This window comes from Trachypithecus francoisi, unplaced genomic scaffold (assembly GCF_009764315.1).
Source record: "Trachypithecus francoisi isolate TF-2019V2 unplaced genomic scaffold, Tfra_2.0 Lachesis_group3, whole genome shotgun sequence".
NCBI lineage: Eukaryota > Metazoa > Chordata > Mammalia > Primates > Cercopithecidae > Trachypithecus > Trachypithecus francoisi.
The window spans coordinates 146,688,359-146,701,193 of NW_022681468.1; the positions used below are offsets into that span (position 1 = coordinate 146,688,359).

General features: G+C 41.3%; 1 protein-coding gene across 5 annotated transcripts in view; it reads right to left on the reverse strand.

The window, feature by feature from the left end:
• The window catches only part of TUBGCP4 (tubulin gamma complex associated protein 4), a 39,448-nt gene that overhangs the window by 22,136 nt on the left and 4,477 nt on the right, over positions 1-12,835 (reverse strand). For all 5 annotated transcript variants that reach the window (XM_033190359.1, XM_033190358.1, XM_033190361.1 and 2 more), the window contains 8 exons: positions 12,488-12,616; positions 12,122-12,244; positions 11,682-11,735; positions 10,843-10,899; positions 8,581-8,660; positions 5,209-5,410; positions 2,747-2,912; positions 2,373-2,497 (listed from right to left, as the gene is read on the reverse strand). In XM_033190359.1, coding sequence (XP_033046250.1) covers positions 2,373-2,497; positions 2,747-2,912; positions 5,209-5,410; positions 8,581-8,660; positions 10,843-10,899; positions 11,682-11,735; positions 12,122-12,244; positions 12,488-12,616 — 936 coding nt within the window. The remainder of the gene's footprint in view (positions 1-2,372; positions 2,498-2,746; positions 2,913-5,208; positions 5,411-8,580; positions 8,661-10,842; positions 10,900-11,681; positions 11,736-12,121; positions 12,245-12,487; positions 12,617-12,835) is intronic.

Here is a 12,835-nt window from a genome sequence, read left to right on the forward strand (position 1 = left end):
TACAAATTGGAATATAATTTCTAGCCAACTTTCACAAGAAAAAAACAAATTTTCCTATTGTTTATAATTCACTCAGTACAATTTTACTTTCCTCCATTAATTATATTTTCCAAAGATTTATAATAAAAATGATAAAGCAACGGAAATATACAATTTTCAAAAATGAAAGGAACTGATACCAACCCCTCTAGACTAGAATCTGCCTTGGCCTATAGACGGGGGTGAGGCAATGTCTTAAAATTTTTAAAGGACAAGAACATGGGTCATTTAGATATTTACTTGCCCAGAAAGAATCAAATCAAACAATATTTCACAGCCATTTTATGATCGAACATTCTGTGTCTACAACACAGTTCTATCTCTGATGACCAGGAGTTTTTGAGACAGTGACTAGAAAGGGAAACCATATTTATAATAGATGATTGTGCTTCCAACCCATGGAGATTTGATGCTCTTAGCAGTTCCAGACACTGAGCGAAGTGCACTGCTTTTTAGCTCTATTTTCAGAATCCCCTGTAGAGGTTTGTCTTTGGTGGGTGGACTGGCTGCTTAAATAGAAGTACTTGCTGGGCGTGGTGGCTCACACCTGTAATCTCAGCACTTTAGGAGGCCAAGGCAGAAAGATCGCTTGAGCCCAAAAGTTCAAGACCAGCCTGGCCAACATGGCGAAACCCCCATCTCTATTAAAATACAAAAAAGTTTGCCAGGCATGCTGGTGTAGGCCTGCAGTCCCAGCTACTCAGGAGGCTGAGGCACATGAATTGCTTCAATCCGGGAGGCGGAGGTTGTAGTGAGCCATGATCACTCCACTGCACTCCAGCCTGGGCGACAAAGCAAGACCCTGTCTCGAAAATAAAACAAAATAAAATAAAAGTACCAACCCTCTACTGACCTACGAATTAGAACGTCTGGAAGTAAGGACTTGGTGCAAGTGCAGGTTTTAAAATTTCCTCATGTGGGCCGGGCGTGGTGGCTCACGCCTGTAATCCCAGAACTTTGGGAGGCTGAGGTGGGAGGATCACTTGAGCTCACGAGTTTCAGACCAGCATGGCCAACATGGTGAAACCCCATCTCTACTAAAAATACAAAAATTAGCAGGGCATGGTGATATGTGCCTGTAATCCCAGCTACTTGCGGGGGGCTGAGGCAGGAGAATTGCTTGAACTTGGGAGGCAGAGGTTGCAGTGAGCCGAGATCATGCCAGTGCACTCCAGCCTGGGCAACAGAACAAGACTCCATAAAAAAAATAAAAACTAAAACTTTCTCATGCGATCCTATGCTTAGCCAATGTTGAAAGCCATGAATATAGTTAACAACGCAGTTGACTAAATGTCTCATTTCATGTTATCACACATCCATGAGACAAATGTTAATATAAGCCACAGAACATATATGCTCCTTTGAAAACTTACTGGTCACAATTTAAGTTGGTGGCAGCAGCACAATTCAAAATGAAGAAGACTGCGCTCCAGGAGTCGGAGGCCTGGCACTGACTTCACTATGGCAACTCACTGTGCCACACCAGACAAGCCAGACAAGGCAGCTTGCTGAGTGTTTGCTCCATTTATAAGAATGAGGAAATCATATTTGTTCTGCTTTCCTCATAAGACGATTGTGTATTTAAATGAAAGTACAAGTTATAAGCCATACTAAACTACAAGAAAGACACTAAATTTAGTCAGAATTAGTTGATTCCTAGGAGTTATTGCAAACAATAGAGACAGATCCAAAATGCTGATTTTCAAAATTTAAACCAAGACCTCCCCTTTATTCAACTAACTAACCAACTAAAATCCACCTGTCTTTTAGTTAGATAGGAAAATGGGAAGGCAGTTCTGCCTCTGTTAATGAAAACTGAGGCTTTTCTTTTTCTGCTTCCTGCCTTCAACTCTCTGCAACAGCTCTTTCCAAGCTCGGTTCTTAGCACATCAAGAAAAAAACAAAAGTCAAGTAACTCACTTTCTTTCTTTCTTTTTTTTTTTTTTTCTGAGACAGAGTCTTGCTCTGTCGCCCAGGCTGGAGTACAATGGCGTGATCTCAGCTAACAGCAACCTACACCTCCCAGGTTCAAGCGATTCTCCTGCCTCAGCCTCCTAAGTAGCTGGGATTACAGGCGCCCGCCACCACATCCGACTAATTTTTGTATTTTTAGTAGAGACAGGGTTTCACCGTGTTGGCCAGGCTGGTTTTGAACTCCTGACCTCAGGTGATCCACTTGCCTTGGCCTCCCAAAGTGTTGAGACTACAGGCGTGAGCCACTGCACCTGACCAAGTAACTCAATTTCTAGGGAACTAGTCTAAATTTTTCTAAAAAAAGAAAAACATACATATATAATATATATATATACACACATATATGATGAAACACGAACCTCAGCCACAGTGCTGCGAATGCGATCCACCACCTGTTCAAAGTCCACCAAGCTGAAGAGCGGCTGCTGCTTGAGACGGTGCAGCTCTGCAGCAAAAGTGTCTTCCTGGTTTTTCAAAATGGATCCTGCAAAATAGGAAGGCACCGTCAAAGAGGACAGAGAATATCCAGGACAGTCAGGGTTTTCTGGGGAGGGCTAATCTCGGTGGGGCAGCAACTTCACCTGCTTCTCAGACAAATGTCATGATTCTGCTACAATCTCAGGATAGGAATATTATCGACCACTCGGTTCTGACCAGGCATGCTGGGGGGCCACACAGTGTTAAGGAAGAAGAGCGTTTGAGGGTGCGGTACATTGGACAAGGAGATTTCTACCTTTTCTAGTCAGGTTCACATTTTGATTCTCAAACATCTGGACAGATTCTCCAACAAATAGGATTTTTTCAGCAACCCTCACTGGAATGTAGGATGGCAAAATCTCCACTCGTAGGGAAAACTGCTTCAGAGATGGTGCCAGCATGTTCTCTTCCTCAATCAGGCGCTAGTCAAGGAGAGAGGACACATCAAGATGAAGTATGAAGCAAGAAAAGGAAAACACGAAAATATCTAGTAACTCTCCCAACCCATGATTTAAAGTAAAGACGCAGGGACTTCAAATCTGGTGTTGCACAGTTCTCAAACCACCCGTTTTGGAGAGACGTATTTCATCTTCAGGCAGCAGAGTGGCATGGTGGAAATAAGAGTGGCTTTTTAAATACTGGGACTTGGGCCTTCACTCTGCCTTTACTACTGAGTAAAAACTTGCACAGTTGACCAGCTTCCTTACTTATACAATGAAAGAGGTGGTCTTTTTTGTTTTCCAGGCCTTCTCTCTCTGTCTGCTCTGCTGGTGCTCCTTAGGGCACTGTCCCAGACTGTCTTTTCCTCTCAGCCTACACTCCTTATACAATCACATCGTCTTCTGTGACTGATCAGTGGAACAGATAGTTTTAATTTTTAGGTCACAGACTTCTCTGCAATCATAAAAGCTATGGACCTTCCAGACAAATGTACAGAAATATCACATTTCATGAACCTTCTGAAGCCACCCAAGGGCCCCAGATTAAAAATCTCCAAGCTCCATGCTGATGATTCCATAGGTAGATTTAGAGCAAGCTGGAGTGCTCTCATGAGCCCCAGGTTCAGCCCACTGAACATTTCCCACAAGTTCCTCAAACTCAACATGCCGGCCATTAGACCCATCTTCTTCCCCGCATACCAGCAGTATACACCCCTATCATGACTACTTGCCCAGTTGCTGAAGGCAGAAACCTGGGTATCATCAATGATTCTTCCCTCTTGACTCATTTCCAAGCACTCACTAGGCCTATCGATTCCACCTTCTAAACATCTCTCACACCTCTTTACTCTTTTTTCATATTCAATGTTAGTATCTTTGGTTTAGGGGACTATTATTTTCACCTAAGTCTCCCCAACACTCTCTTAACTGGTTGACCTGCCTCTAATCTTGATTTTTAAAAAATGATTCCCCATACAGCATCCACAGTGATTTATCATGAAGCTTGACTGTGGTACCCACTTGCTTAAAATTCAATAGCCCCCAACTCTTTTCAGGTTCAAGTACAAATTCATTTCTACTGTTTACATGCACCTTTGTGATCTTGCCTCTGCTTAACTCAAGTTTTGTCAAGTAACAACTTAAAAGTTTCAAGTACCACCTCTCCCTCACACCATCTCTTATAATATTTTACTTCAGCCTTTACTTGACCATTTCAATTGAATTACTACTGTTTCCCTAAATGAACCACGTCCTTAATGGCCCCTGTACCTTTACACAGATCATTCCTTCTGCCTGGATATCTCTTGATCACTCCTCCCAAACTCTTTGCAATTTAGACATACCTTCCACTGAGAAGCCTTCTCTAGTCACTCCAAGACCCTATCCCATGACCATGTTCCAAGAATACCCATATTTAGTCTTTTCAGAGCACTTAGTACACTGTAATGTAACTGTTTACTTTTCTACATATCTTCCCCTAAGCCATGAGCTCCTCAGGGACAGAGACTACTACTTTTTATTTGTATCACCTAGAACAATGCCTGGCACATAACAGGCATTCAATGAAATACTACCACAGGATAAATGAATGAATGGATGGTGGATGAATATGGACAATCTAATAAGATTAGACTTTGAGGAGTCTAATCAAAACACCAAATGGCTGGGTGCGGTGGCTCACGCCTGTAATCCCAGCACTTTGGGAATCTGAGGCGGGTGGATCACCTGAGGTCAGGCGTTCGAGACCAGCCTGGCCAACATGACAGAACTTCGTCTCTACTAAAAATCTGAAAATAAAAAACATGAAAATTAGCCAGGCGTGGTGGCACACGCCTGGTCCCAGGTACTTGGCAGGCTGAGGCAGGAGAATTGCTTGAACCTGGGAGGCAGCGGCTGCAGTGAGCCAAGATTGTGCCATTGCACTCCAGCCTGGGCAACAGGTGAGAATCTGTCTCAAAAAAAAAAAAGAAAAAAACTCCAAACTATATTTAAAATCTAAAACGCAGCTAGCTATTCCATTAGAGTAGCTATATCCATATAAGTAAGACTTATACTCTCTTAAATGCATATATTGGAAAAGGAGAAACAAAAAGAATCTCACAAACATATTTTCTATTTTATAGTCTCACACTAGTTAAGACAAAGCCAAATGTTTACATCCAAAGAATTGATGGAAGGTGCTCAGCTATGAGCTAAGAAGGGATCACCAGAAGATCATTTGGCTGCACACTTTTCTGACTCCTGGCAGGAGGGTGCTGGCTGCTTTTTGGGCTCTCACCAAGTCCTGGAGTTCTCTCAGTTGTTTTCCTGTCAGTCCCCCAATGCCCAGATCCTCCTCGTCCTCTTCTGGCTGAGCACTGACATTACCAGAAGATGGACCCTGTTTGATAAAGAATTCTTCATGCTGGTCCAAGAGGAGTCCGTGGAGCATCCAGGCTGAGAGTTGTTTATACATGACCCCATGACAAATGGCCAGGATTCTGGGCAGAGCGGAAAGTAAGAGGCTTAGAAGTCATGCTTTAAACTGTTACAGGATAAACAGAGGTCTGAGAGTTTGATGAGTCATAAGGGAAATAACCAATTAAGTTAAAAATAATTGTGCTATTTTAATTTAAATGTGGGTGAACTAACTCACTGAATTTCCATATTTGCAGCCTACATAATGAAATCTAAAATGTTCAGTATATGTGCTGATATTATTTTAGGGAAGACATTTTCTTCCCTTCTTTTATGTAATTTTCAAAACTGATGGATACTAAATATGTACAACTGTTTGATAGCAATAAAAAATAAAAATAATAAAAAATTTTTAAAATGGACTTAATGGAGTCTCTTTTTGGCTACCACAGTATTAAATTTGTTTTATTTTTGTTGGAATCACATAGGGAGAGAGCATCAATGCATGAGGGCCAGGTATACATGAAAAATTATTATCTAGCAAAATTCAGAAACTAAAACAAAATGCAGAATGGTTTTTGGGGAACAGGATATTCAGATGGTCTCGAAGGATCATCCACCAGATAGTGTATTAATTAAAAGGGGAAAATGTACCTCTACAATGGAGCAGTACGTGATGAAAACACCTAAGCCAAGCGATCCAACTGCACATCAGTCATGAGATAAACTTACTTTCTGTGCCTTCTAATATGATGTAATGGGAAATAATACCACCTACATAGTATTCTTGCCAAAAAAGTTTAATCCAGATCTAATCATAGGGAAACAACAAATCCAGATTGTGGAACATTATACAGGACAGCTGGTCAGGACTCTTAAAACGTCGGCGTCATCCAAAACACCAAGAGCAACGAAAGGCAAGGGGGATGGTTCCAAATTAAAAGAGACTGAAAAGACGTGAGAACAAAATGTAGTATGTGAACACTGATTGGATCCTGGACAGCAAAAAAAAAAAAAAGAAGAATAGCTATGAAGGAATTCTGGGGGACAACTAGAAAAATTTGGATATAGTATTATTGAATTAATGTTAGCTTCTTGGGCGTGATATGGAATTGACGTTCTATAAGAAAATCCCTTTTTATTTTCTTTCTTTTTCTTTTTTTTTTTTTCGAGACAGGGTCTTACTCTGTCGTCCAGGCTGGAGTGCAGTAGCACAATCATGGCTCACTGCAGTTTCGACCTCCTGGACTCAAGCCATCCTCCCACCTCAGCCTCCTAAGTAGCTGGGCCCACAGGGGCATGCACCATGCTTATTTTATTTTTGTATTTGTAGAGATGAAGTCTCACTATGTTGCCTGAGCTGGTCTCCTAGGCTCAAGCTATCCACCCAACTTGGCCTCTCAAAGTGCTAGGAACACAGGTGTGTGCCACCATGCCCAGCCAAGGATGCCTTTTTTCTAAAGTGATATAAGATGAAGTATTTAGGGGTTAAGTGTTGGGATATCTGTGACTACTTTCAAATGATTCTGCAAAAAAAAGTTTGTGTGTTTCACATATATGTATAGAAGGAGAAAAAGAGAATTCAAATGTGGGAAATGTTAACAAACGGTGAAACTGAAGGATATACTAGCGTTTGGTTGGGTTTTTTTTGTTTTTTGTTTTGAGACAGGGTCTTGCTGTCATCCAGGCTGGATTACAGTGGCGAGATCTCAGCTCAACCTCCTGGGCTAAAGCAATCCTTCTGCCTCAGCTTCCCATAGCTGGGACTACGGGCAGGCACCACACCTGGCTAATTTTTTTATTTTTAGTACAGACAGGGTCTCGCTATGTTGCCCAGGTTGGTCTCGAACTCCTGGGCTCAAGTGATCCCTCTGCCTCAGCCTTGCAAAGTGCTGGGATTATAAGTGTGAGCCACCGAGCCCGGCCTACAAGTGTTTTGTTATACATTTCTTTCAACTTTTTTGTAGGTTTAAAATTTTTCAAAATAAAAGGCTGGGAGAAAAAGAAATTATAAGAGCTTGAGCATGTTATTTGTAGTATGCTAACTGAATGGAATCTCTCTTTAAAAAGATCACACATGAAGCTATTTACATTTATGCATTTCTGAGTATGTGGTCTGTAAAGTTTGGTCCCTGCAAACACAGAACAAACATGTATATATAATATCATCTACGTAAGATTTTATATTCTATACACAAAAGTATAATAGAGAATAATTAAGTCCCTAAGGCATGTTCTGGAAAGTTTCCCGCTGTAATGAGAGTTTACTCATGCAGTGGTAAGAGTGGAGATTAACAGTTGTGAGTGGCCTGTCCGGGTGCGGTGTCTCACACCTGTAATCCCAACACTTTGGGGAGCCAACATGGGAGGATCGGTTGAGCCCAGGAGTTCAAGACCAGCCTGGGCAACACAGCAAAACCTCATCTGTATAAAAAATTAAAACAAAATAAGAAAAAAGGAAAAAACAAAGAGAGCTGTGAGTGGCCTCAGGGACCATCTATTATAATTTTTCAATGAATGTCACAATTTTTTTAAAATAAGGAAAATGGAGAAATGGAAAGATCAAACAGGCAGTCTTTGATCATACTCTACACATATTTTTATGCAGTTGCAATCACAAGATAAATACAATTTTGTATCACTTGTCAGTACATATTTATACAAAATATTTTGCATGTGATAGTACCTATATTTTTTGTGGCTTTATAGTCTATCAAGTGAACATATAGTTATTTAAATTTTCTTCTACTGTAATTTTCTAATTTCCTGATATAGTACACAACATTGCAATGAACATGTTTGTGTATATAGTTATTTTCTTCTATTAAATAATTTTGTTAGGATAAAATTCCTAAGAGTGGCATCATGGGATTATAAAGCATAAACATTTTTAAGGACCTTCAATTTGAAAATACCAGCTACTCAAATACACATGTTTAGACATAGCAAGCAACATCTGGCACATGTAATGGAATTTCTGCAAGGATAACAAGATCTAAACATTTAAAAATACTGCCTCAAGGTCATCCAGGCAGCTAAATCCTGGTTTTGACACTCAGCACTCTATAGCCCTTTGCAATGCCTGAGCCATAATAAAGGCTACATGGGCTCTTCTGCTCATGGAGCTTTTTCTATCCTGGTCATAACCTTCCCAAGAGGGAAACCTGAAATGACCTGAAAATAAAACATGTGAGAACTCAAATAATTTGACCGCCCACCTCCACCACCGATTCCCAGTTAAGCCATGACTTACTTTTCCAGTGCACTTCGAACAGGAGGCAACCCCCCACAGCTGTGTTTGTAGACTGTTTCCAGGATTTGACAACCATGAATCTGTGGAAAATACGGCCTTGTCAAACTGGATTCCATTCTAATAGTCCATGCAAGACAAATTCTTATTCCATATTCAACCAAGAGGCACAATTTAGGAGAGATTGGGGTAAACTTTCTCCTAAGATTTACATATAGTGGTTCTCAAAGAGGGACCACCCCTCCATCAGCGGCATCACCTGGGGGCTCATTAGACATGCAAACTCTTGGTTAGAACCCAGCACTCAGTGGTTCCACAAGCCCTCCAGGTGATTCTAATGCACAGTAAAGTGTGAGAACCACTGCACTTAAAGCAACCAGAATCATTTAGAGTTGGAACACCAAAGCCAAGGAAAGCTCTTTATTTCAAGTTAAGGTCCAATTCAGTCTACTTCTAAGGTATACACTTTTTCAAAAATCCTCTGCCACTATGTTCTTCAGACTTTTAATTTTACCACTTTGAGGTATAATTTACCATGAAATTCACTCGTTTTAAGCATACTGATCAACAATTTTTAATAAACTTCAAACACTGGGCAACCATTACCACAATCCAGTTTATAACATTTCCATTGCTCCAAAAAGCCCCTTTGTGCCTGTTTGCAATCAATCTCCATTCTCGCCCCCAGCCTAGAATCTTGACAGCCTGATTTTTAAAAACTCTGAAGAGCCTTGGTACACTAGTTTCTCTACCACCATCCTGGCAGGAAGGAAGATTCATCCATCTGCAATCCCCCTCTTTTCCACTCTCCTTCCCATAGCCAGCAGAAGCTGAAGGCCAACCAAGACGTGCAGCTAGGCCTGGCTTCCTTATGCTGTCCTCTTTAGCTCTACTTGCCTAGAAGGTCCCCTTTTATTGTGGGAGATAGTTTAATCTAGTGGTTAAGAGCACACTCTTTGGAGCTAAACAGAGCTGGGATACAAACCCATTTACTACTATCTGTGTGACGCTGGGCACGTCCCTTAACCTACTTAGCCCTTTAGTGGATTGTGTGTGATAATGTATTTAAAGCACTTAGCACAGTGTCTAGTACACAACAAGTGATAGTAAAAGCTAGATGTTGTTATTTGATGAGGGCAATTAGCTTTGAAGGGCCAATGAGCACCCACTACTGGCTCTGCTGGCACAGCATGAATGTAGCAGAGCACTTGTTTCTACACTTACACAGTTAAAAATGATGAAGCAATGTGGCAGATTAACTGGTTTACTAGTTATATTAATGAAAATGAACACCCTAATAAGCTAAGGTACAAATAAAAATCTTGAAAAAATTAAGACTTGAACTAAAGATGTTTAATCCATTTGTCCACTTGGTCCAATTGTGGACCAATTCAATAGGACAGCAGATACTTCTAATATGAAATCTTAAAGCATTTATTCCTCAGAATTTTTAACTCTGCCCAGAAAGACAGTCTCCTGACTTCTCAATATACCTGATAAAAACTTGTGATAAGGATAGGCTTATTTAATAAACATCTGGCTTTCACTCACTGATCTCAAAATTCTCAGAAAGCTGCCAGCACACTAACCATAAACCTATTACCTTCTTCCTAAGAATTAACTTTCTGCTTCACACCCAACAGTTCTAAACTCTTACTGCAGGTTCCTCTCACCTGCAAACATCCACGGCATTTTTTTTCTTACCCCAACAACATTCTTGGGCACATCTACTAACATTTCCTCTATCTTCTGGACCAGGAGGTGTTTAAAGACAGAGTCGGCCGGGCGCGGTGGCTCAAGTCTGTAATCCCAGCACTTTGGGAGGCCGAGACGGGCGGATCACGAGGTCAGGAGACCGAGACCATCCTGGCTAATACGGTGAAACCCTGTCTCTACTTAAAAATACAAAAAACTAGCCGGGCGACGAGGCGGGCGCCTGTAGTCCCAGCTACTCGGGAGGCTGACGCAGCAGAATGGCGTAAACCCGGGAGGCGGAGCTTGCAGTGAGCTGAGATCCGGCCACTGCACTCCAGCCTGGGTGGCAGAGCAAGACTCCGTCTCAAAAAAAAAAAAAAAAAAAAAAAGACAGAGTCATATTTTTGCATTCCTGACACTTAACATGATAACCAGGCAGATACTGAATGGATGAATGAATAAATAAAAACTACTAAAAACTAGGGTCTTTGAAAAAGAATGTACAGCAAGATTAATTAGTAATATTTCCTCAGTGCTTAGCAAAGCAAAAGGAATAAGGAAAGTTCTCACCTTTTGACTTTTAATTTGTTCCACTACAACCATCACAGAGGGGAAAAGAAGCTGAAACTGCAAAGTAGAGAATAATTAGAAGGGTATGTAATCAAATGTAAGGGAAAAAAATCAACACAGGAAATGCTTGTTTCTAAAGAGTTCAACTTAAGATAAAATGGCAATACCAAAGAACAGTCAAGATCCAGTATCCTAAGGCAACTGGATGTGGAGGTTCACTGCAGATAGGAAGAGGACAGCAGAGAGAAGCAGTTTCTGTCTGTCTTTCTTTCTTTCTTTTTTTTTTGAGACAGGGTCTCACTCTGTCACCCAGACTGGAGTATAGTGATGGGATCCCAGCTCACTGCAACCTCCGCCCCTGGATTCAGGAGATTCTCATGCGTCAGCCTCCCACCTAGCTGGGACTACAAGTGCACACCACCACAACTGACTAATTTTTGTATGTTTAGTAGAGATGGGGTTTCACCATGTTGGCCAGGCTGGTCTCCAGCTCCTGACCTCAAGTGATCCAACCGCCTCGGCCTCCCAAAGTGCTGGGATTAGAGGCATGTATCACCATGCCCAGTAGGGAAGCAGTTTCTATTTCTGAGGTTGGCATACTTGTTAATACTGATGTCAATATAGAGCAGTAATATTAGCATTAATATCAGACATTAAGTTTTAACTATATTTGGAAATCTTTAAACAGTTTTGATCTAGTAAAGCATACAAAATGCACAAAATATAAAATGTTAGGCGCTGAATCCAGAAGAAAAAAGTTCCCAAAAATAGTATCATAAATTAGATTATTCTAACACTATCAACAGATTGCAAGGCATTTGGTTATTTGGCCAGCATACCTGGTCTAGGGAGTAGTTGACATGTGATATGGAGAGATGGGGATCACCCAGGAACTGCAATAAAACAAGCCGTGATTAGGGCTCCACACAAAATATCTCAAATCTATTTGATCTACAAAAATGAGAAGAGAATCTCATGATGGGTTTAGTGTTAATTTTAGGCTATTGAGAACTGATAATTTAATCAGGTTATTAATCCTGATTTTCAGGCCACAAAGAAACCAAGCCAGGGCTCTTATAACTCACTAAAGAGTCTTTGCCATGATCTGTAAGCCACTCTGATCACAGGCTGGGCAATCACTGAGAGAACACTGTCCCTTCTAGCCACATAGGAAATTGCTCACTCTTAACTACCTGACCTTACCAAAGGGCATTTCAGATTCAAGAACATGCCCTAATCTACTATCCCAGAGGTGTTTCCTATATCTCCTCCTTCTTACCTCTTGTTCCAAATCAAGCAGTGCTTGGCGATAAGGCTGCAAAACAGAATCCAGCCCTGTGCAGAAGGCCCTCAGGTAGATTCCATGTAACCCACCTTGGCCCTGCTGAGATGGATGGTGATCCTGAAATCAAACAAACAGAAGCCAACTTCTCAGCTCAGGCCCTGAAACCTGAGAAAGACATCATCAGGCTTGTTTCTTTTCAGAGTTCTATAAACAAACCAATTAGAGGCCTTGCCTTCACTTGAATATTTCCAGCGATGAGAAATCCATTACTTATTTCACATGAATTACCGATAAATTCACTGAAAGCCTGACACAGCTCCTGCCCTCTAGAGGTATGCACCCACCGAGCACAGGACCCACCTGTTGCTGCACATGGCCCGTGTACTGTTCAATGAACTCAGTGAAGCGAATATAGTCTGTGCCGAGCCGGCAGAGTCGATTCAGGACACTGGTCTCACTGGGGTGGAGGAAAGGGAAGTCCTGTGATACCTGTGGGAAGATGAACACTGCCGAAAACACTGCCAGTCACTGCCTCAACTTTCAGGTGCTTCAAATGCTTCATACTACACACTTACCGTTTTCTTTCTCAAGATGTCCACTTAAAGGTGTTAAGTTCTGGATAACAATGTATTTCCAAACCACTTCAAAGGGGTTCCCTATCCCTGACCCAATTATTTGCTTCTTAAAATAGGTAACACACGCTAAATA